We start from the raw sequence: 27,272 nt of genomic DNA, 5'->3' as shown, positions 1-27,272 counted from the left end.
AAATCATATTTAAATTATTTATTTTTATTTTATTTTATTTTATTTTAATTTTTTGATACCCAGAACACTCCCAAGGCCCTTAGGATCCACCCTTACAAGCCAAACTGAGGGAAGCTAGCCGATCCACCTAAATCGTCGGACTTCTACTTGAGTAATAGGGGATTCGAACCTTGGTCAGTAAGAAGAGGAGCATACTTGGGAAGTGCTAAATAAGTATATTTTTTTACTTTTTACGAAAATTTGTACAGAAAAGTAGAGATATGATATGACCTAAAAAAATAATTAATTATACTTTTTTAATTTTTACGAAAAGATATATAGAAAAATAGAGATGTGATATGACCTAAAAAAGATAAAAAGATAAAAAAAAGTGAGCTAATATGGCACTTCTCAAACAACTTTTTATTCGATGATCTCTTTCTAAAAGGTGTATTTTTTAAATATTTTCAAGAAATATTCTATTGAAAATCTTAAGTATATTGTTTTTTTTTTGTTCATTAATATTAATTTTTTAATTAATTTTATTTATTATTTTAAAAAATAAATTAGCAAATAATTTATATATTTATATATATAATTTAATTTTGGTTGCTAAGGTTATTTGGTATGTCTGCCCAAATCTATTTAAATTTAATTTGAATTTTTAAATTTATGCATAGGTTCTTACTTAATTAAAAACTATGTTATTCAATTTTTAAAAAAATTTAAGTTCGATTCAAATTGCTTGAGTTGAGTTCACCTAAATTTATAATTCTAGAAAGGGGATTAAAAGTTACATGATTAAATTTATAACAAATGAAAAATAATATATAAATTGTGATAAAATTATAAGACTTAAATTATAAATTTTAATCTTCTTTATTTTCATTTAAAAATGTAACTATTTATATTATTTTATATAAAAATATATTATTAACATTTTCGCATACCGTGGATTGCACGGTTACCACTTGTGCCAAGTAATGCATAAGTCACCGGTAGAAACTTCCCTTCGGATCAAACCAAACCCAAATTCAAGTGTTGTGTGAACTCAACTTCACAAGTGAGACAGAAAAAATAAAATAAAATAAAACCTTCTAGAATTCCAATCACTTGTTTCGTTATAATTTTTAAATTTAAGTATTTAATTTTTTTTTATTTTCGTGTATTTTTTGTTTTTAATAATTTTTTTAATATTTAATTATATATTTATTTTAACGTTTTAGATGCACTTAATTTAGATATATTCAAATAATAAAATATTTAAAAAAAATTAATAAATACGCAAGAATACAAAAATATAATGAATTTTTATTTTTGTATTTTTGGTATTTAATAAATTTAAAAAAAAAATTCACAAATATTATACTTTTAATTATATTTATATTAAGTGTATCTAAAATATAAAAAAATTATTTTAAATATTTTAAAAAATCACTAAAAAAAATCTCAATCCTCAAAAAATTAAAACTAAATAAGGCAATACTACGGAAAAATTATTGGTTGATCCAAGGGATCACGTAGATATACTCCTGACCAATCACAAATTATCATATCCCTTACGATATGTTTGGTTAAAAGATTTGGGAAGGGATTTAAAAAGAAAAAGAAAAAAAATGTATGAAATTAAGTAAAATATAGATATATTATATTCACATTTTACCTATCTTTTTTTAGATTAAGGGTCACTGTTGTGCTCTTTAGCACAACAGTGATTGTTGTACCTCAATTTGAGATGTATTATGAGCTTATTTTTATAATTTAAACCGTTATTTTGTAGGGTTTATTGAGCACTTCGTGCCTACTTAAAATCATATTAATCGAATATCAATAACTATATGATCGATAATCAAAAAAATAAACAATAAACTTTTCTTTTGAGAAATAACATAAAAAATATGCAATTCAATCATATAATTATTAATATCCGATTAATATAATTTTTGATGAACATAAAATACTCAATAAATCGTACAAAATAAACAATTTAAATCACAAAAATAAACTCATAATACATCTTAAATTGAAACACAACAACAGTGACCCTTAATCCTGTTTTTTTTTTTTTTCTCTTTTCAAATCTTTTTCTAAATCGTCCGATTAAACACGGTATTAAATTCTCTGTTCACCCAACATACAGAACATGCACTCCCCTAAGCCGACTAATAATTTCTCCCAACCCCACCACAACATCAGACTCAACCTCCCCCCACCGCCACACTCGCCCCCACTCACACACACTCTCTCTCTCTCTCTCTCTCTCTCTCTCTCTCTCTCTCTATCCGTCTTCATAAACAAACACATCTCTGTCACATTCTCATTCGCTCAACTTCATCACTACCTACCTATACATTTTTCCACACTGCTTTTTGACAAATCTACACGCTTTCTTTCTCTTTTTAACTTTCCTTAATCCAGTCTCTTTGTTCCTCACTACACCAACTTTCATCTTTTCATAGAACTCGCTCCTCTTTCTCTCTTTTCCACTACTACACATAGATTGGTGTGAGAGATTTTGAACATTACCCACATCATGGAAAACAATAATCAACAGTCATTCTGGCAATTCAGCGATCAACTTAGGCACCAGACAAACAATTTGGCCAATCTCTCTCTCAACGATTCCATATGGAGCAATTCGTATGTGTCCAAGAGGCCTCAAGAGAGGCGTAACTTTGACGTCAATGTTGGCGGTGAATTCAATTCAGTCAATTCGTCCAACAGTTTGAAGGCAAATGAGTCGGATTTTAATGGGTTCAGCCATGGTTGGAAGATTGGTGGCGGGTCTGATTTTAATGGGTTAGGCTCTTCTTCTAGTTTGGGATCAATTGGGCTTAATGGTGGCTTCAACAAAGGGATTATTTACTCCAAACCTTCTTTGAATTTCAATCACCACAACAACAACAACAACAATAATAATGTTAATGTTGTTGTGAATACTAAAAGCAATAAGAATGGTAGTGGTAAGGGCGAGGATGATTATTATTATCAAAATCACCATGGAAGCAAGAGTGGGAAGAAGAACAAGAACAACAATAACAGCAATAAGGATAGCAACAACAACAGTGACAACAACAATAATAGTAATAAGAACAGTGTGGATAAGAGGTTCAAGACACTTCCGCCATCTGAGTCTCTACCCAGAAATGAAACTGTTGGTGGGTATATCTTTGTCTGCAACAATGAAACCATGGAAGAGAATCTCAAAAGGCAGCTCTTTGGTATGTCTCTCTCTCTCTCTCCTCATTTTTATATAGGTTGAATCTTGTCACTAACTTGATCTACCTAAAGGAGTTATATATACTGTTAGCATGATGATTGATTGATTGATATTTTGGCCTTTGGATGATTTGGGCATACAATACTTTGCTATGGAACAATAAATTGTGGATTGGGCAATTTGGGTCATTGAATCATTGAGTTAACAATTCCAATTTCTTCTTATGTGTATATAGTTTCTGTGGGTATATTCTTGGGGGTATGGATTGGTGATTAGATTGATTATCCAAGTATATCCCCTTTAAGAAAAATTATTAGAAGTCCTAATTTTGAGATGATTTTTTTTTTATTTTTTTTTATTAACACTGAAAATATGAATATTGATATAATTGATTCCAAATTGTCTTTTTACATAATACCTAGGCTATATGTCAATTAATATATATATTTGTATTTCATGTAAAACCAATTGTGGAGATATGGATGAAGCTTCCAAAATCAACATATGGACTTCATTTTGATGACTGCCAAAAACAGGCTGCAGTATTGTAGTTTTTTCCTCTTAAGATTTGGGGTGTTAGTGGCATTTCTTCTTGGAACCCCAATATCACCAGCCTTCATAAATTTTTGTGCGTCATTTGTTGATTTATTTCTCTATAACTTAATGAGGGTAGTTTCAATAAGGCATAAATTTCTTAAATGCACTTTATCCCATCCATGTAAGAGAGAGTGGAGAGCTTTTTTCTTTTATCTTTTTTTGCTTGTTGTGTGTGGAACCCCAATATCACAGTGCCTCATTAATTTTTGTTTGTCATATGTTGTTAATTTGTGTTTTTCTTTAATGAATTTTACAGGCTTGCCTCCACGCTACCGTGATTCAGTCAGGGCAATAACCCCAGGGTTGCCCCTTTTCCTCTACAACTACTCCACCCACCAACTTCATGGAATTTTTGAGGTTTGTGTTTCTTTCTTTCCCTAAAATATACTTAAATTACAAGTATTTAATTTTTGTAGGTGAGGACTCTATTCAAAGTCTTTTTTTTTTTTTTGGTTGGTTCTATTCGAAGTCTAGAAACTTGAATACTGGTTTGTTGTAAAACTGGGACTTCAATTTTGGCTTGGTATCACAACAGATTTGACTATGGCAACTTTGAAAATCAAAATCGTAAAATGAATTTACATTTTTACCTAAATTTGGATGTTTCAAAAGTTCCATGGCTTTGTTAGTATCAAGCATGGTTACTAGGCTTTGCATTTTGGGATTCATGTTTATCATTGTTTGGGATAGATTGCTTGGGTTAACTTGTTCATCTTCCAATCGGAGATCTGTGTCTTCTTGAATTTGCTTTGTCAAGTATTTATTGAGTGTTTATTTCAAGATTGTGGAGGACCTTAGTAAATTGAAAATGCTCTCTTCAGGCTGCAAGCTTTGGAGGAACAAACATCGATCCAAAAGCGTGGGAGGACAAAAAGAACCCTGGTGAATCTCGTTTTCCGGCTCAGGTATGTTAAGTTTATTATCATGAGTTGATATCAAGGATAATAAAGAATCAAAGTTTTCTTGTGTTTATTGTAGTGCAAATGCTGTTTTGCTGAGAATATGCAAACTTGTCAAATGAACTCGCTGCAAAGTGGTTAACTTGATTCATTATTTAAAATTACAATATGGGATTTACAGCTGCTTGTATGGCAGGTACGCGTTGTGACAAGGAAAGTCTGTGAGCCATTAGAGGAGGATTCTTTCAGACCAATTCTTCATCATTATGATGGCCCCAAGTTCCGCCTTGAACTTAACATTCCTGAGGTAATAACAATCATATGAGTTTGAGTTTAAATTTCACGAGAAGATCTTTTTGGAAGCGCATCGAGTGCTTTGATACCCTCAATCAAAGGTATTTGATGGTAAACCATGTTATCTTTTCAATCTTGCAGGCACTCTCTCTTTTGGATATATTTGCCGAGAATGATCCTTAAACAACATTCAGATACAAAGAAACAACAATGCTACAGAATTAAGGGCTATACTTGTTTGGCTAAAATAATATATATCGTGGTTGAGCTCGAAGAGTTTGGAAGTTGAAAAATAGCCATGGTCTGTGTACTTGTATGTGATGTGTTACTTTGTTTTTTATGAAGGGCGTGGTGGTTTATATAATGAATAATAGAAAATATAAATGAGGATTTAAAGGAGTTTTATGTTTTGAAACTAGGAAAATGTAGAGAGATAAAAGGAGATTACTAGACATGAGATATAATAAGAATTGTTCTTCAGGAACTCTCAAAACCTTAAAATATATCTTCAGGATGTCTCATTCTAATGTTTCCTCTCATTCAATTAGTATAGGGTTTTTTTTTTTTTTTTTTTTTTTTTTTTTTTTTTTTTTTATGTGATGTATTACTTGGGCTTCAATATATGTGGGAACTGTATAATAATCCTCAGAGACTCCATTTCCATTTGATGAAAAAGCAGATTTTACTGATCGAGTTTTCTTAACACACAAAGGCTTATTTTGAGAAGATGGTAAAACTTAATTTTTTGACTTTTAATTAAGTTTTTGGTTTTTTTTAAACAAATAATTTGAGAAGTGGTAAAAAGGTATTTTTGGCTTTTTTAATTAATATTTGTTTATGATGTTAAATCATAATAAAATGACTAAATTATTTTCATTCAATTTAAAATATTTATAACTTCAATCATTTAGCACATTTTAACTCATGAGGGATAAAATTGTAATTTCATCAGTGACTGAAAATTAATTTCTCAAATAAAAAAAATATAAAAAAGTCAACCTTTAACTTTTGTTCCAAACTCAAAAAAGTAACTAAAAGTTAAGTTTACAAAACACCCCAAACTGGATTTACATATTATATACACAAGAGAACTATATTATCCCAGTCTGGTTTTTGGCCAATCTCGAGACAAGATTAGTTATTTCGTGTAGTGTGAATATAGCTTATCTGATTGGGAGAGAATACCAATCGTCTAATTTGGGTACTATGAAGCATGGGTATTTTGAAAAGGGTATGGTTTCTATTCAGTTTGGGATCGGATCGGATCATGTTGTTGGGCCTATGGAGATTCACCACGGGTCCCATTTTGATAATCTGAACTGTCCAATGTGTAGAACTCATCGAGTACTATATGCCTGTAAAAAATCACGTTGATCGAATATCGATGGCTATATGATCAAATCAGTTTCGTATTAAAAAAATTAGACGGTGAACAAATTAACGGTTGACAAAAAACTATTTTGATCACATAGCTATCGATATCCGATCAACGTGATTTTTTACGGACATATAGTACTCGACGAGTTCTGCACATTGAACGGTTCAGATTATCAAAACGGGACCCTTGATGGGCCCCCACGGGCCCAACAGCACAGCACAGTCCAGTCCAATCCCGGACTGGACAGAAGCCGTACCCTTTTGAAAAATATACCGTACTCATATCGAGTATTTATCAACATATGATATCTTGTATGGTACTTCTGTATGTGTACTAAGTATACGAAATATGTACCCAAGTTTTTCTTCTTAATTTTTGACATACTCGGATGTACCTAGCATATATCCAAACCATAACGTACCCTATTGTACCTCAGTTGAAATAATATTTTTTTCTCCTACAGAGATAAAATTCATTTCACTAAACAAAATTTTTTATTTTTTGGTTTATACTTAGTATGATTTTAAAATTAAACTACGGTTTGTAAGTTATTTAATATATTGATATTTAATTTTGATTTATATCTTTACTTTTGGCATTAAATGTTAATTATAGGTTGGATCTTAACAAATTAAACCATTTAATTAATTTTTATATTACTCTAAATTAAAAATAAATATTTTTTACAAACGTACCAAGCCGTACCCATACTTTATTTTTTTTTTTAATTTTACCATATCGACGTACCCGTATCGTATTAACACTCGCACCTGTACCCGTGCTTCATTCTTTGGGTATTATAAACTAGTCTCATTTTTTATGGCAAACTAAACCGTCCAATTTAAATCTGATCAACTTTATAACATTTTTTTTGTCGATCATTTAGTCGGTCAATTTTTAAAATTATTGATCCCAATTATTGGAAATAGTGGTTCTAGTGAACAAAGACTTCTGAAAAATGACTTGGGGGTGGTTAGGAATTGGATGTAATTTACCCAAAGTCATGCCTACCATTCCTCCAAGGTGATGTGTATTTTTAAATGACTAGTTTGGCTGTCAAATATGAAAATTAGAATTCTAGAAGTTTCTAAGGTTGACATAATGATTTTTTGTCAACTTCAATAGGCTGATCATCTACTGGATGGACTCCAAATAAGGGTTCGACCTGTTGTGTTAAATTTCCCCAATCTTTGGTGCACTCCAACAATAGTAATTTTTTATGTAAAAATATATAAGTAATGTTACAATCATCATTTATTTTTACCATCTTCGCTTACTATATAAAAGTAGATGCATTTTATATTATAAAAGTAGATCCATTTGTTTTTTACATATGAAAATGGAATGGGAGATGTTTGGATCACATGGTTATCAGAATGACACAGTATTTCTATAAAAGAATTTAGTGCAGTCTATTAATTATTTTATTTTATTTTATTTTATTTTATTTATTAAATGGGATCTGTGGACACAAATTTGAATTCTGGTTTGCAGTCTGGGCTACAGCATACACAGCAAGTGAATGAGGGACCAAATTTGAATTATTGGATCTTTACTTGTATTGTTTGTGCTATTCTAATTGGAAGCAAATGCTATCTATCATAAATTTGTCTAGAAAATTATCTCAAATATGATGTGTATAATGTAAATTTAAAATTTGTAAGATGTTTGTGATCCATAACTGTACTTTTCTTTTAGTATTTTTCTAGCTAATTTTCCTTGGTATGTAATATTATTGATCAATTCTGAAAACATGATGTTGATTGTGTGTTCCCGCCCTATTACAAGGATTAAGTGCTTACCTAGTTTGAAAAATAAGAATAATGATTCATAAATCACAAAGAGATTGTTTCACTCTGTTACGCCCGTAGGGGCCCACCATGGGTCCAATTTTTATAATTCGGACCGTTAAATGTGTAGAACTCGTTGAGTACTATATGTCTGTAAAAAATCATGTTGATCGGATATTAATAGCTATTTCATCGGATCAGATTTTTGTCAACCATTTATTTTTTCACCGTTCATTTTTTTTATACAAAATTGATTTGATCATATAACTATCGATATCCAATCAACATGATTGTATAAATATATACAGTACTCGACGAGTTCTACACATTGAACGATTCAGATTATTAAAATAGGACTCGTGGTAGGCTCCACGGGCCCAACAGCACCCTCTAGAGGGAAGCCAAACCCAATCACAAAATACCATTTGTAAGACAGATAACCACATGATATTCGGGACCCTAATTGATAACTTGTGCTAATTTAACCAAGGGCAGAAGATGTGATGATGGGAACTCCTGTCTAAATCAACACCACATCTCTGCTTGGTTTCTTGCTTAATTTTTGCAAATTAAATAAAAAATCAGTGAAGACCGATCGTTTGATGAATAAAATTTTCAATTTTACTTGATGCTTATACACTGAAACTGTAGGACAATCTTCACTGTATTTAAAAGGATTTAATTCTGTTGTGTACAAAACAACAACAAGAATAAAAGAAATAGAGAAAAGGAGAGAATATGTTTGATTACAAAAATCAAACTCGAAATAAAAAATAAATAAATAAAAACAGATTTTATTTTGTTACAAAAACAAAATTAAAATCTGAATAAATAAACAAATAAAAACAACACTGAAAGTAATTAAATAACTTACTTGATTTAATTTTTTCGAATTATTTTTCTGATCAAGTCCAGTGTTTAACACTGTGTCCTTAAGACAGATTCGTCCTATCCACGGTACTTTCAGAATTCGGACGTCTATCTCCCAGGATGAAATGATCTTCCACAAACAATAGCAGCACTACTAATTGTTTGCCTTACGAACACACTAAGTGTTTACACTCTTTCTTTTGAAAATAAAATGCAGCAAGATGAAGAATAGAAAACAGAAGTGAAATACGAAATTTCTGAATGCAAAATATCAAATGAGGGTGGTCCTATTTATAGATGTGAAGGTGGCTCTTGGATTTGAAATAAACAGGTATGTAGCCCTTGGTTTATGCCTTCCCGGTATCATACCTGTTTGGGTGTGCATTAATTCCAAAACAGTTTATTTCTGTTTGAAACCGGGAAGGGCCCTGTTTGGATGAACAAAAAATCCAAACTAATTTAATTTGAATTCTGGATTTTATTTTAATAAAAAATAAAATTAAATTCAAATGTTTTTGGCCCAAAAAGATTAGAAGCCCAACCCGGTATCATACCTGTTTGGGTGTGCATTAATTCCAAAACAGTTTATTTCTGTTTGAAACCGGGAAGGGCCCTATTTGGATGAACAAAAAATCCAAACTAATTTAATTTGAATTCTGGATTTTATTTTAATAAAAAATAAAATTAAATTCAAATGTTTTTGGCCCAAAAAGATTAGAAGCCCAACCCAACCACACACCCGCGCCCAGCCCGACGGGCGGCGGCGGCGCGCGCGTGTGGTGATTTTTGGATCCAACACACACCACACACCCGCGCCCAGCCCAGCCCAGCTCGACGGACGGCGGGCGTGTGGTGATTTTTGGATCCAATGGGTCTAGCCCATTTTGCCCATAACCTCTCCCTCTAAAACACCTGGGTACCCCTTGGGGCACACCCCAAGTATCTCACCCTAAGCCTTATAAACCCTTTCAAAACTTCCCACCAAATCAATGTGGGACAAGCCAATTTACAACCTTAAGGAATTTCCACCAAAACTCCATTTCCATGGAGCACACTTTGGCTTCAATTTCCCATTCACTCGGTAATGGTTTTGAGCAACCAAATATACCACGTGAATCACAACGCGGCATAGAACGCGTTACCACTTTGACCCGAGTAAATCGACACTCGGGGCCCACCTAAAAAATAGACCGAACTTAGGAAAAAATTCTGATTTTATCCAGAATTTTATAACCATTCCAACAGAAACTTCTGGGAAACATGCATAGTTTTATTTTTTATAATTATTCAAACAGTTTAAGACCATATAACATGGTATTGGAATCCAACAAATGCATACCCCCTAGCACAGTTTACGTTGCATTGGGCCGCGGCTGAGATGTCGTTATGCTGCATTAATTTAATTTATCGCTCTCTTATCTATCGTTTATTCTATTCCCCCTCTGCCTAGGATCGCATCAAATCCTCCTTAACGGTCTCATTTCACTAATACACATTGATTCAAATTTTCAAATCCAACACACAAACAAATTTTCATATATATATAGAAGAGAAACAATTCAAGTTTTATAGAAATTATTGCAATGGGAAATTGTACACTAAAAGGTGTTGCTGCAGCTGAAGCTAACTCTTCTATCCGGATTATGACAGATTCTGGTGAAATCATAGAGTTCAAAGCCCCTAAAATTGTTGGAGAAGTCCTCAATGACTTCCCCGGCTATGGAATTTTTGGGTCAAGCCACGTATCATCGCCATTACTCAACCACGAAAAGCTTCATTTTGAGAAATTTTACTATCTCTTCCCACTCGGAGAAAAGGATACATTGGCTCAGCACAATGAATCAGTAAAAGAAGCCGAACCAGTAAGGATGTCGACCAGTGCAGCTGCTGTGGAGGTCTTGCCACCACCACAAAAGGGTGTTTGGAGAGTGAAATTGGTGATTGATACGAAACAGTTGGAGGAAATTTTGTCGGAAGAGGTTAATACAGAGGCCTTGATTGAGCAAATGAGATTGGCTGCAAGTTCAGCTAGTGTAACACCCAAGCGAACGAAGATCAATTGGGGTCAATGGGGAGTAAATTTGAAGCCAATTCTCACCAATGTGTTCAAGGGTTCTATTGATCAACAGAGTAGAGTAGCACGGTTACCGGATTTCTGTATCAGCGGTCCAATCCAGGGGAAGGCAACCAATGAGCGCATTTTGGGAACATGAAATTTCACATTTTTGTACTCTGACTGATACATTCCTCTTGTATCTTAATATATATCAATGTTGATTTTAAATAAGGTTTAACATGAGTGATTTTCATTTCCTAGTATTTGTTCTAGGAGTTTCAGCTCTGAAAATTGTCACCATGTGGTTTTTTTTGTTTTTTTTAGGTTCCATCCATGTCTTATGAATTAGCTAGCTTTTAACTCATGGCTGATATGGACTTTCTACACCGTTTTGAGTGAAATTTTATATTCAAAGAGTTTCAAATAGAAAAATGATGTTAGAAACAAAACGAATTTTATTGATTTTTTTTTTTCTTCAAATGTCGTGTGTATATATAGAAGGGAATTTTTTTTTTTAAGGTTCCTGTATTAAGATTTTATAGTATAAAGGACACTCAATATTTTTATAATGTCCAAGGCAACATCGATCCAGAGAAAATTCGATCCAGAGAAATTCTCTTCAGAGGGAATTTCTCTAGACCTCCCAGAGATTTTCTATGCACTTCCCAGAGAATTTCTCTGGACCTGCCATAAAATTTCTCTCTAGAGAAATTCTCTTCAATTTCTCTGGACTTTCTAGAGAATTTCTCTGTGTTTTTGACCAATTTTCTCTAGTTTGCTCATAATTTTCTTCGTGGTTTTATCAAACCAAACTGTAAACCATTTAGGCAACAACAAACCAAAGAAAATTGAACAATACCATTTTGACTAATTTTCTTTGAGCACCAAAGAAATCTAGAGAAAATTGTGAAGAGCAAATTTGTGTGGCTTTGTGTGACTCTATCTAGAGAAAATTGTGTAGAGAAAATTTGTGTGACTTTGTGTGGCTCTATCCAGAGAAAATTATGTAAAGAAAATTTGTGTGGCTTTGCATGGCTTTATCTAGAGAAAATTGTGTTAGAGAAAATTTGGGTAGTTTTGTGTGATTCTATCCAGAGAAAATTGTGTAGAAAAAATTTGTGTGGTTTTGTATGGCTCTATCTAAAGAATATTATGCAGAGAAAATTTGAGTTTTCGATCAAACTATAGAAAATTGAACAAAGAACAGTAACATAACAAATGTAGAATGTTCAACGAATAAAAAAAACAGTAGGAATGGTCTTACCATAGCATTGCCCCATCGAAGCCGAAGGTTCTTTGACTTTTCTTGATTTGCGAAGCTTCCTTTTGATTTAGATTTTGTTCTCTTGAATCAAAATGAAAATCAGGCTGGAAAGGTCGCAAGCCCTGTTCGCAGTTGTTCAAAGTTGCTCGTAGTTGTTCGCAAAGCCTGAGAACACTAACCTAGGTCAACCTCGCAACAATTGGGTTGTCATCGAATCGAGTTTTGTTTGTGGATTCCCTTGTCAATCGACCTTCGTAACTTGCCTTAACCCTAGATATGAGTTCGCAATTTGATTGTGATCTGGATTCAACTTTGCAGATTGAATTTCGACGGCGATGAAATCGACTCTGACGACGATGGTATTTGCGGTGGTGATGCTAGCAGTGGCCATTGAAGGGAGTAAAGTGAGGTTTAGATTTAGAGAGAGAGAGAGAGATGAAATAGAAAAGGTAGAGAGAGAGAGAGAAATAATGTTTGATATGAGAGAGTCAAATTTTTCTGTGACATATGTATGTGAGGTTGAGAGAACTTAGATATCATAAAATAATACTTTGAATCTTTTCCATTACTAAAAATGAATGAGAGACCTTAGACTAATTTTTTCTATATAAATTCAAGATCCATGCTATAACATGGGTTCAAGTTTGGGGGCGAACCAAAAATTTGTCTTGGTGCCAAGTCGGCATTCCTCCACCCCTTTCCTAACAACCCAAGAGAATGCTGGGTTTTTGTGCACATACTAGGCCGGCCCAAAACTTTGGAGGCCTTAAACAAAATTTTAAAAGTAATATTTTATATTTAACTATTAATATAAATAAATTTATTAATTATTTAGATTTTAATTTTTTTATTTAAAATTCATTTTCCTTGCTCTATTATTATAATAAAGTTCACTTCTTCTTAATAGCAAGTTTTATTCCAAATCTACCATTCTAATTAAAAATATAAATAAAAAATTGTATAAACAATTTTAAATTACTTAAAAATTATATTTCTAATTGTAAAAATTAAAAAATTACATCAAACATCATAAACAATTATTTAATCAAAAGAACTATAGCATAAGATTCATTATTTTTCGTTATCTTGTATTATGAAAAGTGTATGTGGTAAACAATTCAAAAGGCTTAATTTTATTAATATTCCATTAAAAAAAATTGTGGAAAATAATACCATATTTAATTCATATATTTTTCAAAGGATGAGATAACAAAAAATAATGAATTTTATGGCTACACTTTTATTTAAAAGAATTTGCATATTTCTTAAAATTTTAAAAAGATTTTTAAATAATTTTTTAAAAAATTATTATTTATGTTTTAATGAATGGATTAACTTGGAATAAGAATATCAAAAATGAACTTTATGGGAACAAATTATCAAAAATAGGATCTAATTATCCATATTAAAATTTAATAGACTCACTTTGCAATCTTAAATACAAAGTAGAATCTATTAGTAGGATGGCCATGGGCCCAATAGCCCACCTAACCTGTTGAGCCTGATTTTTTTACGGTTTGAAAAAAATATTTAACGTATTGGGTCGAGCTTGATAGCAATTTTGAGCCCATTTAATTTGTAAACTGGGCTTAGGACAAATATTTTAACCCAATCGGCTCGGCCATTTACAAAATCGACAATGCTACGTAGCTCAAATTTTGTGGCTCAAAAGTGGCTCAAATGGCCAAAACAACGTCGTTTTGAGTACAGAATAACATAAAAATGGTCAAAACGACGTCGTTTTGGCCATTTGAGCCACTTTTGAACCACAAAATTTGAGCTACGAGACATTTTCCTTACAAAACGACTTTCAATTTTAATTTTTCTATTATTTAGTTAATAAAGTAGAAAAATAATAAAAGATCAAAGAAAAGTTTCTTGTGCTTAAATCAAAACATTTGTTAAACGGTCATATTTAATTTACAATTGACTTTTATTAATGTTCCAAATCCAAAGAATTGTCAAAATTGTCTAAATAAATTAATGTCCCTTAAAAATATTAAAATAAAAATAAGAAAATGTTCATATCTATTGAGTTAAATGGAGAAGACTTTTCTTTAGAGCCAATCTTAAGATGACTAGATTAAACTCGATATCAAACCGTATTAAGTTTAAAATAATGTAGGTAAATCTATTTGCACCTAAATAATAACTCAGTATGGTCAACTAAAATTTTAAAATTTTAATTCTTTGTAAACCCTAATGTAAATTTACTAATAAGGACAATATACGTTTAATCCTAAAATAATTTTTTTTTCTTATGGTACACTCAAATTACGTATACATATTTTTCATATTCAACTCTTTTCATCTTCTTTTTTAAGTTTTAATTATTTTTTCTCTATCTTTTTCTTCCCTCCAAAACTCTAATCTATCCCACCAATGATTTAGAATGATTCTACGAGATCCTTTAGAATGGTTTCTAACCCAAAAGCCATGGTCACAATTTCAAAATCCCTTTTGATCTGTTTGCTGCCCATCACTGTCTTCTTCTACAACTCTCTTGTTTCTTGCCTTTACCAATAATGCATAAATAAGTATATATATACACCATATAGATATATTCAACTAAGAGATAAAAAAGACTAAAGATTTTGTCTCAAAATATACCAGAAATGTGGAGATTTGATGTGTTTTTTAGAATTTAATAATTTTGATTACACTTATATGATTAAAAATTTAGTTTTGTGGTTTTTAAAAATTTCAATTAGTTCCTGAATACTGTTGTATAATTGTTAAATAAAATGAATAGTTGTAATGAGAAATTTGTTTAAAAAATTTTAAAAGAGTTTTTTAAAGTGGTGTAATTTGATGTTTTTTATTTGTTTATTATTTGGGAATACATTGAAGAGTAATTTAGGAAAAAAAACATAGACTATATTGAGATGAGGGTAAATTATAATTCTAAATAATTTAGTAAAATGTGTTGAGAAATTAGATATATTTAATAATTTTTATGGTGCAAATAGAGTCCCCAAATAAAACATGCCCTTACTAAACCCAGTCCAAGCCTAATCTATACCTAGCCGGACTCAATATTAGTCCACCCCTACTTATTAATAATTTTTTCTATTATTTATTTATTGGTGAAATATTACACATATTAGGAAGTTTGTATGTTAGTTTTAAACTAGAGGTGCAAATTCATTCCAAAGTTACACTCACTTAACTATATCCATTTAAAACTTACATAAATAAATTCAAATTAATAAATGAGCTTAAATGGGTTGCTCATGGTCAACCCAATTAAAATTAAGTTTACATGAGTCAGATATGGGTATTCATTTAAACCCATTTAAATAGGCACCACTTCTACTACCAATTCATCACCACCACCATAGTCGCCACTCCACTACCACTACCTCCTTCACCACCACTATTCGCTGCTATCATCACTACCGCCGATACACCACCACCCTATCCTCCACTGCCACTCTATCACTACCACTACCGCTCCTTTACCACTACCACTAACGACACACTACAACCTCCTCTACCACCATCACCACTGCTGATACACCACCAATACCACCTCATTCTCCACTAACGCCACTCCACCATCATTACCATCACATTTTCCACAACCACCACCTCCACTGCCACTCCACCGCCACCTCCTCCACTGTTACCACACCACATCCTTCTCCACCACCACCACCTCCTCCGTCGCCACCACACCACATCCTTCTTCACTACTGCCACTCCACCACCACCACCACTTCCTCCACCATTGCCACTCCACCACCTCTGCCACCATCGCCACGCCACCACCACCACCACTACTACTTTGTCACCACCACCTCTGCCACCATCATCGTCATTATAAAATAAAAAATAAAAAATTAATAAATTAATAAAAAATTTTTTTTTTTTTAAAAAGATAAAGTAAATGAATTGGATGAGTTCATTTGTTCAACCCATATCCAATTCAACCTAACCCATTTATTTATTAGATGGGCGGGGTTTGGATTAAGTTGTTTTAAATGCATAACCTGTTTTGACTCGCCCATTTGCCATCTCTAGTTTTAAGTAACAGTATAAGAGTAATGACAAAGATGATGCACTCATAACATGTGTTGCTCAGGTCTTTTTTCGTAAATTTATGATCTTGCTTTCAAATCTTATACTTCACTTAATATAATTTTTTGGATTATTTACACGAACACTCCCTAAACTATTGAAAGTTTTACTTTGACTCCCTAAACTATAAAAGCGTATAAATTAACCCCCTAAACTATTGAAAAGTATCACTAGCCCCATAGACTATAAAAGCGTATAAATAAACCCTTCAAACTATTGATAAGTATCACTTTGTCCCATAGACTAGAAAAGTATATAAATGGACTCTCTCTAAACTATTGTCGCGTTTTATTTTAACCTCCTGTTAAGAGGATCCAATTCGTACAATTTTATAATTTGGGAGGTCTATATATACACTATAAAACCCCTTTCGTTAAGGGGTTCAATTTGTACAAATTTATAACTTAGGGGGGGTCTATTTGTACGTTTTTATAATTAATGGAACAAAAGGGCAAAATGATACTTTTTAATAATTTAGGGAGTGATACATCTCAATAGTTTAAGGAGTTAATTTTACGATTTTATAATTTAAAGAGTCAAAGTAATACTTTAGTTAAAGGGGCGTATGTGTAAATTAGGGTGCTCGCGCATCGGTTTTTGACGGTTCAGTTTGCAGTTGAGACTTACCCACATGTTTGCGATTTGAAAAAAATTGAACCTACAACCGTCTGCAGTACAGATTGCAGTTTGTACGAATATGATTCGCGGATGTGTAGACGATTTGCGAATTGAATTTTTCCTTTAAAATTTTATTTTTTGGCATGTTTTTCTCTATTTTTTAAATATTCTTTGTGAGACTTTTTCCCTCATTTTTAAAATATTATTTTAGACCTTAAAATCACATATTTCTTATCATAAAACCATTATTTTTTAAATGATTTATTCTAAATAAATTATTGTCTATCTACCAAATTTACTTTCAAAAGAAAACAGACCATAAGTGCAGGTCAGGATCAATCAATTAACTCACATTCACTTTGCTAAAAAATGTATAAGCTAAACAATGTATACATATGCAGGTGGGTGAGTGCGGGTGCAAATAAAACTTGCAACTCGTGTACAACCGTAAAATAGAAAAATCTCGCGTACAACCGTAAAATAGAAAAATCCTAACCTACATCCGATCTTAATATATATGCGAAACTGCTCAAATAAGTGTGGACGGTTCAAATTAGGTAAATTTTATAGGACAGATAATCCTATACCAACCCTAGTGTAAATAATCCCACCACCTCAACACTTCGCATATATAAAGCAAAGAGCAATTGTATCTTCCGAAGAAGTGTTCTACCAGAACGAGGAATTGTGGTCGTTTCCGATTTCTTTGGCTAAAACATATACAAATCAGTACTTATATCTGAAATTTCTGTCTCTGTTTTTGCTAATTTTAGGGTTCTTTAGGCTGAGTTCTGTTTGACACTCACCATGGATGATAGGTATGTTTTTCCTCTTTCCCTGCTGTTTATGGGTTTTCACTTGTTCTTAGTTTATATATATATATATATATATTTATTTATTTATTTTAAATATGGTTTCTTGTTAAAATTTTGATTTCTCTTTCGTTTTTTAAGATTACGAAACACTACTTGTCCACATCTTGTATTTGATCACTATTGATTGCTCCTCAATAATTTTTTGATCATGCCATAAACAAACTAAATTTGAGGGATTTGTTTGACTAAAAGATTTGTTTTTTTTTTTTTTTTTTTTTTTGGTTGGGTTATACAAATTGCAAACCATATTATATGTCATAGGCTTATTCATTTGTGTGTTATATGAATGATCATACTATCTAGATGTGTTTATTGTCCTATGATGAGTCGGTATTGAAAGTTTTTTCAATCTTTTTTTTCCTCCACCCTAGAACAGAATTTATTCAGAAAAACTGAGTCTAGAGGCAAAACTATTTAGCATTCCAATCCTCTTATGATTTTTCATTCTCTGTTTCGGTTCAAATCACGTTACAGAAGCTTGAAGATGGTTTGTGGAGCTTTCTATATACCTAAGGACGATCCTTCAAACCCTCAAGGGGACGATGCCCATTTTATTTGCTTAGAAAAACAGACAATCGGCATCGCGGATGGTGTTGGAGGGTGGAGTAAGTATGGAGTGGATGCTGGACAATATGCTCGCCAACTCATGGCTAACTCTGTCGACGCAATCCAAAATGCACAAGAGGGTTATCTTCATCCTAGTAGAATTTTGTCTCAAGCTTACTCAAAAACCAATGTTCAAGGATCATCCACAGCTTGCATACTTGCTCTAAAAAACAATGCAAGTGCTCTTTTTCTTTTTTTCTCCAATGTTTTGTGTCTGATTCTGTGACTGTTTTCTATGTTCTAGCATTAATCTTTTCTTGTTACAGCGTTTGCGTGTTGCTAACATTGGAGATAGCGGATTTATGTTGATTAGAAAGGGAGAGAATGTATACCAATCAAGCATTCAACAACACAGTTTCAATTGCCCATACCAGCTTGGAAATCGTAAATCAGCAGATCGCCCAACTGCAGCACAGACTTACAAGATTCCGGTAAAATCAGGGGACGTAATCATTTTGGGTACCGATGGATTGTTTGATAACATGTTTGAATATGACATCCAACAAGTTGCCAAAATGACCATTGGCCATGATTCAGAACCAGAGCAGGTTGCTTGGGCAATAGCTCAACATGCTTATTACAACTCGGTCGATAGACATGTAGCAACTCCCTTCACTCAGGCTTCTTTGAAGGCCGGAAAAAAACATCTTGGTGGCAAAGTAGATGATATAACCGTCATTGTTGCTTACGTTGTTGAAAAAATAGATTGATGTTCTTGGAGCTGTTAAGTGTTCATGTCATTGATTGATTTAGCTGTGAAGAGTTCAGTGCGTGTGTTGAACAATTTTTTTTAAGAAATCTATTTTGTTAGCAAGCAGTTAATTGAAGAATATTGAATACTCTACTTCCCTGCACTGCACCAAAACACTCATAACTGCTAAATCTTGTGAGAAATTTGAGATACAATAATCTCAAGACATTATCCAACATATCTAAGAAACTTGGTACAGAAAATCCCATGCCAACTTGTACCAATTCAAAGATGTATGGTTTTATTCTCAGGGAAAAAAAATAAAATAAAATAACAAACAGATGTATGGTTTAGGGCTTGCCTGATCAAAATTTCAAGAACACAAATTGAGTATCAATCATCTACGAAAACAGAAAATTTATTGGGCATATACAATAGCCACCAAATAGTTCCAAGAAAATTCAGGCGAACTATTGCTGTGTCCATATCAGCTATTAATGGGGCTATCTGCTCTAACATAAAGCACTGATCAACACCTACTTGGTACTTCCAAAGTTCTAGAGAGAATTATACAGAACACACACAAAAAAATAAAATAAAATAAAATAAAATGGATAAAGAAAAAAGACAGCCATTGGCATAATGACAACCATGAACAATTTCAATCCTCAAAAGATAACATGACATTCATATGGCCACCAAGTCTTAGATATCAAGAAAAGTTTCAATGCAACCTTGATTCCATCTTCCGGATGGCATTCTCTATTGCAGGTACATTCTTCTTGAAGATTGACCACTGCTCAGCTGTCAAGCTTATTCCTATGGAAACAACATAGAGGCAAACATATTAGCATAAACCACTAACAATAGCATACTGAATAAGGAATTTAACCCCCACCCCCCCCCCCCCCCCCCCACCCCCCCCCCCCCCCCCCCCACACACACACACACACACACACACACACACACAAAATTTTTTGGAGTATCAATTGGTATTGTGAAGGGTTATAAAAGTCACCCTATCAGACTACATTGGTCCCATTAAAGTAATAAAAACAGTATCCGTCTCCTTATTTGAGAGAGATATATACTATGAATACAATAAAAGCAATGTACTGATTAGTTTTATTCAGTTGACGCAATAATACAAGCACACACTAGTTGCAGCTGATGACTTGATGGGGACTGTTACTACCGTCTCATGTTTTCTCTAATTTCATGTGTTGAAGAACATCTAGTCCTTATTTCCATCCTTTAATTTTTGCTTGATAATAATAACAATAAAATATGGGGGTTACGATAAAAAACAAAACCAAATAAGATGGTAACTCCGAAGACGAACCAGACAACAGCTGGAGAACAGCTGTTTTACGTAAACTCAAGGAGGTTTTGTAAAACTACTTACATCTAAAACATCCAAGGGTTTTGCACAAGTTGAAAGCATCAGAAGATAAGTTTCTCAGAAAAAATAAAAAGGAAAAAAGAAGGCCAAGTAATACTAGAAAATCAGTTGGGAAGAAACAATCCTTAAACTTTTCACACAAATGCAATATGAGAAAGCATAGGACACTTGACCAAGCCAAAAGACAGAAAACAAAGAAGACAAACCAGATTACTAGGTCGCAAAATCATAGAAGCATGAACATGCAACAACTTAAGGTCCAGCAATTTCAGCAAAACTAAATTTTACAACTTACAACTTAAATGCACATTCAATTACCAGAACATAATCCCAAGATAATGTTGGCAACAGTTTTAATATCCTGGAGCTATTCTTTGAGGAAACGTTAATCAAATTGAAACCATGAATTGGTCTTTAAAGTTCAAACCATTTTAGTAAAACCTAGCACACTTAAGGAAGCACATGTCCAAATGACTTAATAACAGAAAATCCAAGTACAAGCACACTGAGAGTTAAAATGTAGCACGTTATGTTCTGTGGCACCAAATGCCAAAATTCTATTTGCTAAAAGCCAATTTGATCTCAAAAAAGGGAAAGAGCAGGATGCGGAGGACAAAGAGAGAAAAGAATAGGATTTAAAATTCCATTCTCCAATGTCAATTTTGAAATGAATCTTCAAAGTGATCTTGACCATCCATCTCCATTTTTTAAGGAAAATTAGTGAAAATCCCATGGCATTAACTTGTTCCCATAACTTCTTTGTTAATCTGTAAAGTCCCATATTACAAATTGTTTGGAAGCTTAAATAGGTCCCATTTTATAAATTTTTGGAAGTTGGAATCACTTTCTTTGTTTGTTAGGTATATCAAATTCATGACGGTACAATTGGAAACCCAGAAAAAATAACAAAAAAAGAAAAAGTTGTTAAAGCTTGGACTATTTACATCATCACATGACGACCAACAAGGGACGCACTGGATACCCTTTTTGTTTGACATAACTCTTCATATGAATATTCATACAAAAGGGATGAACGCATTATCAGATAAAGTACGTTACAATAAGAATAGAACAGTGGCCGAAATTGAACAAAGTATCATCGGACAATTTCTTCTCTTTAATACTGGATACCCCTTTTGAATCACATGACAGTAGGTGTCTCATAGTCATAGTTATGGTGATAGCATCTAAAACACTGACCATTTTTTATGGCATCATCCTGGCATCATGAATATACATACATGTATATATATCATTGACCCAACAAATAAGAGGTATAGTTTTGGAACATGGTTATCAGAATCCCGATCCGGATCTTACGATCCTACGATCTTACGATCCTACGATCTTACGATCTATTTGAGTACAATCGATCTGGATCGTGTAAAAAACTCCTTATAGGTAGGATCTTTCGATCCTGGTAGTGGGATCTTATAGGATCGTGGAATCCCGATTCGAATCCGATCATATCCGATCCAATTTACAAGCCTTATTTTGTATTGTATGACATATTTTATTGTAAATGTTATGTTTGTTGTCCAAATACCAATTTATGTGGTCAAAATAAATAATAAAAATTAAGTCGTATTGAATCAAATAGACTAAGAAAAGCAAACTAAGAAACAAACATTCAAATATTGCGATAATTTAAGAAAATTAAATAGTCGGAAAAACAAACTTAGCTTTAGCGGAGTCTAAGGAGGGTAAGATGATTGCAACTTTATCCCAATTTTTGGAGAGATTATTTTTGTGACTTGAATCTGCTCCACCAAGGATGCTAACGACAAATCTTATCATTCGGTTAAGCTACTCTTTTGAGTTCTTAATCTATTTTCATATCCAACTTTATTAAATATTTTTTCTTCACTTTTTATGCATTATTGTAGATTGTGAAGTATTTTGTTATAGAATTCTTCTTCTTCTTCTTCTTCTTCTTCTTCTTCTTCTTTGATGAAATACAAAACTTTTACCATCAAATTTTCAATTGTATAATATTATATGTACATTTTATATGGAGTATTATATTTTTCACAATATCTTCATTTCTTTTTAATAAAATATAAGCTTATTTTGTGTATACTTTATAAGAAATATTTATTTAAATTAAATTATTATGTAATTTGTCTTTTTCGGTAGGATCTTACGATCCTCAATCCGATTCTACGATCCGATCCGATAAACACCTCCAACGATCCAACGTAGGATCCCGATTTTAACAACCTTGTTTTGGAAGAGTATGCACACACACACACACACGTACACATACACATAGATATACTGGTCTTGACAATGATGGAATCGTCCAGGATAGTCTCCAGACATTGTTGACTATGGAGGTGAAAATTTTTTGGAGGAAAGAGATTCATTAGGGTTCTGGACTATCTGAAATTAGTCAATATATTGATGGGTATTATGGTCTTCTAGATGTGTGTAGCATTTCACAGATTATAAGAATATAAATGTGATTTAATAATAGGGGTACTTACGTGTAGGTCCTAATAAGTGGACTTATTGTCTAATAGGTCTTATGGAAAAAATTTGTCATATAAAAACGTCACTAATTGTAAGTTTTAGCGACAATTTATAAAAATCATGACAAAAAAAGTCACTAATTGTCAAGTTTTCAGCGACGTATGTAAAAAATTGTCACGAAAAAATTATTTTTAGCGACAATATTACCAAGACTTATTTTCAATAGGACTTGATGGGAATTAAGTCTAAATATTAGGACTTTTTAGTAGTTTACCCTTAATTAGTATATATGTCTTATTCCCTCTGTTTTTTTGATGCCATGCCAAATGGACACTAAATGTTTACTTACAAGAATATTACTCTTTAGAATTCAAAATACACACACACATATTATTTATTATATTCATGGCAATTCTCTGTCTATTGATTATTTGATGAAATTGCAAATTGATCCTTAACTTATCCCTGTCGTCTATATCACAAATCCGCTAGTTATTCACAAATAAATTACAAAAGCTTAGTCAAGTTGTTGATTCTCATCAAGTATAATTCCCGATATAAAAGAGGATCCTTAAATATCCATTAAAGAAAGTAAGAAAAGAAATAAAACACTTCAACGGAACATCACAGATTGGGGGACTTCACAAAGAACAGCTAGAAATCCTATTATCGACATATCCCAGCAGCTTGCCAATCCAATTAAAGCAAAAATCCAGCATATTATTCCTAATTGTTCAACCAATTAGTTATAGTAAGTTTCATAACAAGCAAAAACAATGTATAACAATTGGAGGGTATATTTGATACACCTTACTAAAAGAAAAAGTTTTAGCAATTAAGGGAACAACTTGGGAAATTTGTGTTCCTGTTCCTCTTGAAATTGATCAGGTCAAGCTCACCTCCAACATGTGTGTTTGACCTTCATTCCACATCTCTCTCTCTTTCTAAAGTGAATGGAAGTAAGGAAGTGAATGATTTTCTAGAATAAAACATTCCAGATTACTAAACAAACCGATCTCAAATTTTAAAGTTTATTTTTATTCAACCAATTAGCAATTTTCTGAAATTCATTTTGCATTAATGCACAACTAATTGAGTAGTTGAAGTTACAAATTCTAACCTTTTGCAGTAGGAAGGTCTTTGCCGTCTTTTCTAAAGTATTCCCTCATTGACACCAAAGTCTTCCCTCTGAAATCCTGAATTGTCACCTTTCTTTTCTGAGATAGCTACAACAACAAAAAACAAATAAATATCAAAACTAGTAAATCAATTAAAAGCCACAGTCTCTCTCCCATCTTAAAAGATAAAAATAAGACAAAACAAAATGAAAAGAAACACTTACACACAATTTGGTAAACATAGAAAGAGAAAGCCCAAGAAAAGAAAACAAATTAAAACTCCTACAAACCAATTGATCAATTCTCCAAAAAAATAAGTTCCACACAACTTAAGGGCATCTCCAATCCTTACTCTTTACCCATATATCAAATTTAAATTTGAGTTAAAAAAAATGCTCAATTTTCGCTCCACTCCTTTACTCAAAGTCATACCAAAATGAGTTTTACTCAAATTTTGACCCAATTCAAAGGAGACCCTTTCTTCTAACTCAAATTTCTAAAGATAGTTTGCGGTGATATAATAGCTTTTAAGTTTACAATTGTGAAATTTGAGTGTGCCATTGGAGTACTCTATATCAAAAATGATATTTTCACTCAAACAAATCAAAGACACTGTCAGGATCATTGATGAATAAATAATTACACATATATACATACACACACACATTTAGATTTATATGCAATACTTGTGGATTAGGGTTTACTTTCAGTTCAAACCACATCAAATTCTCTCTCACAGCAAAACAAACAAGTACTTAATTAAAACCCAAAAAAAAAGGGGGGTTTTAAGCTGACTAACCCTACAAATGATGAGATCGCCATCGTCATCGTACTCTTTAGCACCGCCTCTCTTCCTCTTGCGCTGATCATCATCATCATCACCTTCTTCTTCTTCTTCTTCTGCAGGTTCTTCGTTTTCGGGTTGTTCTGGTTCGGGCTTGGACTGTTGTTCGGTGAGATAGGACTCAACGATTTGCCTGACGAAACGCTTGCGGTCCGAGACAGAGAGGTCGAGACCGAGCTTCTCGGAGGCCATTTCACGGACCTTGTACTCGGTGGTCTCGTCCATGTTGGAGCTCTTCAGGATTTCCAACACCGTCTCTTCGATTCTGTGTTGAATTTCGGGTTCCATGATTTTCTCTCTGTCTCAGAAAAGCTAGGAGATTCAACTGGCTATTGAGATGAAATGTATAGAGTTAGAGAACTAATAAATATCAAATTAAAACTAGGAATCAGAATTTTCCCCCAAAAAGTTAGAGAGCTAATAAATATATCAAATTAAATTAAATTACCCACATTCATATGAATAATGGTTGGAATCCCTAATTTTAGATGTAACTTTTGTACAATGTGACTCGTAGTTGAAATAGGTTTTCTTTTTCTTTTCTTTTCTTTTTTTGTTATTTATATTAGGTGAGTGTGATGCTATGGAATATAATTTGAGAATAAACTAAGGATTGTTTTAAGAAGATAGTTAAAAATCATTTTTTAATTTTTAATTTATTTTGAGTCGCATTATTTCTTACATATTTTATATATTTTTTTAAAAAAATTAAAAATATAATTTTTAACTATCTTCTCATTCTAAATTTAAATTATAAATGACAGATTAATAAATTTGTTATCCGTAATTCATTGAAACCTGATGGTAACGAAAGTGGAAAGTGATGGTTGGGAGACACTACACATGAGAGTGCAAATGAACTGAGTTGTTCATGAACAAGCTCGGCTCGGCTCAACTCGTTTAATAAACAAACCGAATTCGAGCTCGAATATTAGGCTCGTTTAGTAAACGAGTCGAGCTCGAGCTCGCACAAGCTCGGCTCGTTTATCTATATTTAAATTATATAATAAATATATTATTTATATGTAAAATAATATAAATAGTATATAAATATATATAAATAATTGTATAAACACATTATTTATATATTAAATAATATAAATAATATTTTTTATTAAATAATATAAATAATATTTTAAAAAAATTTATCGAGCCGAGCCGAGCTCGAGCCTAATTTCTTATCGAGCCAAGCTCGAGCTCAATAAACGAGCTCGATAAGTAAACAAGCCGAGCTCGAGCTCAACAAAGTTCAACTCGGCTCAGTTCGTTTGCAGCCTTAACTACACGAGTAAGGGCTGCTAGATAGTGGTCACACGGTACAGGAGGGTTGCTGAGGGTGGTCATAGAGTAGGAGAGGGCAAGGGAGTTAGGGACAAGGGTGGGTTTGAGAGTTATAGGGGTGAGCAGCAGATATATCGATCTGTCAAAACCGACCGAACCGAACCGATCCGCCGCATTTTGGACGAATGCGTGATGACGAGCGGACGGTTGCGGATTAATTTTCTCCAATCTGCTAATTTGGCGGACGGATGGCGGATTTGAGATTTCTTTGGCCGCAACCGAACTGTCAAACCGCGAGCACCTTTAGTAATTTATAAGACTTTGTATTTTCAATTTGTTTAAATATTTTGTTTGTGTTTTCAATTAAAAAAGAGTTCAAATATTCTGTTGAAAAAAAGTTTTCAACTTGAATATATTTTTTGAATTGAAAAAAATAAACGTATTATTTATCTATATTTTTTAGTTTTTAAATCTAACTCTAAAAGTAATAAATAGAAAATATGATATATGCTGGTTGGTTTTTGTTTTCAAAAACATATATAAATGTAACAATACAGAAACATACAATCTCTACTATTGCTCTGTTCATGATTTTGGTGGTTTGAATTGTTTTTATATTTTAAGAATCACAGATTGTAATACTCTATGTGAATGAGACATGCTGTGATTGTAATATGTGGATGAGGCATGCAGTGATTGTGATAATCTAAAGTTTCAAACTTTCTTTCTTTGGATGAGACATGCAGTAATTGTAATACTTTTTTAAGTCATTGACTGTAATTTTTTTTTTTTTTTAAGGAAGTGCGCAAGTTGAACTATGTTGAAAATTTATAAAATTTCAAACCGCCAAACCGATTCTCATCCATTCGCCAATCCACTCAATCCGCATTTGCCGGATTGGCGGACGGATGCAAATTGATTTTCTCCAATCCGCCAAT

At 32.7% G+C, this 27,272-nt stretch overlaps 4 protein-coding genes across 5 annotated transcripts; 3 read left to right on the top strand and 1 right to left on the bottom strand.

Moving 5' to 3' along the window:
* Positions 1–2,110: 2,110 nt before the first annotated feature.
* LOC114291623 (DCD domain-containing protein NRP-B) lies at positions 2,111–5,516 on the top strand. The gene is made up of 5 exons (XM_028235477.2): positions 2,111–3,200; positions 4,053–4,153; positions 4,618–4,701; positions 4,892–5,002; positions 5,131–5,516. Exons 1-5 carry the CDS (start codon positions 2,513–2,515, stop codon positions 5,170–5,172), a joined length of 1,026 nt encoding a protein of 341 aa, XP_028091278.1. The 5' UTR covers positions 2,111–2,512; the 3' UTR covers positions 5,173–5,516.
* Positions 5,517–10,610: 5,094 nt separating this feature from the next.
* On the top strand, positions 10,611–11,240 carry LOC114291639 (uncharacterized). The gene has a single exon (XM_028235492.2). The coding sequence runs from the start codon at positions 10,611–10,613 to the stop codon at positions 11,238–11,240; it is 630 nt and encodes a 209-aa protein (XP_028091293.2).
* A 6,221-nt stretch (positions 11,241–17,461) lies between these two features.
* LOC114291624 (putative protein phosphatase 2C 55) lies at positions 17,462–19,353 on the top strand. 2 transcript variants are annotated; one of them, XM_028235478.2, is made up of 3 exons: positions 17,462–17,863; positions 18,395–18,701; positions 18,793–19,353. In XM_028235478.2, the coding sequence occupies exons 1-3, from the start codon at positions 17,853–17,855 to the stop codon at positions 19,234–19,236; spliced, it is 762 nt and encodes a 253-aa protein (XP_028091279.1). In that variant the 5' UTR covers positions 17,462–17,852; the 3' UTR covers positions 19,237–19,353. The 2 variants fall into 2 exon arrangements, with proteins under 2 accessions (XP_028091279.1, XP_028091280.1); XM_028235479.2 differs by having other exon boundaries at positions 17,585–17,863; positions 18,398–18,701.
* Positions 19,354–19,619: 266 nt separating this feature from the next.
* On the bottom strand, positions 19,620–25,615 carry KELP (transcriptional coactivator p15 (PC4) family protein (KELP)). The gene is made up of 3 exons (XM_082902673.1): positions 25,009–25,615; positions 24,212–24,317; positions 19,620–20,036 (listed from the first exon to the last, which is right to left on the bottom strand). The coding sequence occupies exons 1-3, from the start codon at positions 25,339–25,341 to the stop codon at positions 19,942–19,944; spliced, it is 534 nt and encodes a 177-aa protein (XP_082758799.1). The 5' UTR covers positions 25,342–25,615; the 3' UTR covers positions 19,620–19,941.
* Positions 25,616–27,272: the final 1,657 nt, after the last annotated feature.

Source organism: Camellia sinensis, chromosome 13 (assembly GCF_055761805.1).
Source record: "Camellia sinensis isolate YWXY chromosome 13, ASM5576180v1, whole genome shotgun sequence".
Classification (NCBI taxonomy): domain Eukaryota; kingdom Viridiplantae; phylum Streptophyta; class Magnoliopsida; order Ericales; family Theaceae; genus Camellia; species Camellia sinensis.
This window is presented reverse-complemented; position numbering and strand designations above follow the sequence as displayed.

What these genes read in the sequence shown, in the direction of transcription:
- LOC114291623 (XM_028235477.2), top strand. Translation starts at nt 2,513, where the DNA reads ATGGAAAACAATAATCAACAGTCATTCTGGCAATTCAGCGATCAACTT. An exon ending in AACTTCATGGAATTTTTGAG is followed by an intron (nt 4,154 to 4,617) that starts GTTTGTGTTTCT and finishes TGCTCTCTTCAG; the next exon opens with GCTGCAAGCTTTGGAGGAAC. An exon ending in TTGAACTTAACATTCCTGAG is followed by an intron (nt 5,003 to 5,130) that starts GTAATAACAATC and finishes TCAATCTTGCAG; the next exon opens with GCACTCTCTCTTTTGGATAT.
- LOC114291639 (XM_028235492.2), top strand. Translation starts at nt 10,611, where the DNA reads ATGGGAAATTGTACACTAAAAGGTGTTGCTGCAGCTGAAGCTAACTCT.
- LOC114291624 (XM_028235478.2), top strand. An exon ending in TACTTGCTCTAAAAAACAAT is followed by an intron (nt 18,702 to 18,792) that starts GCAAGTGCTCTT and finishes TTCTTGTTACAG; the next exon opens with CGTTTGCGTGTTGCTAACAT.
- KELP (XM_082902673.1), bottom strand. Translation starts at nt 25,341, where the DNA reads ATGGAACCCGAAATTCAACACAGAATCGAAGAGACGGTGTTGGAAATC. An exon ending in GCGATCTCATCATTTGTAGG is followed by an intron (nt 24,318 to 25,008) that starts GTTAGTCAGCTT and finishes TTGTTGTTGTAG; the next exon opens with CTATCTCAGAAAAGAAAGGT. An exon ending in AGACCTTCCTACTGCAAAAG is followed by an intron (nt 20,037 to 24,211) that starts GTTAGAATTTGT and finishes TTGTTTCCATAG; the next exon opens with GAATAAGCTTGACAGCTGAG.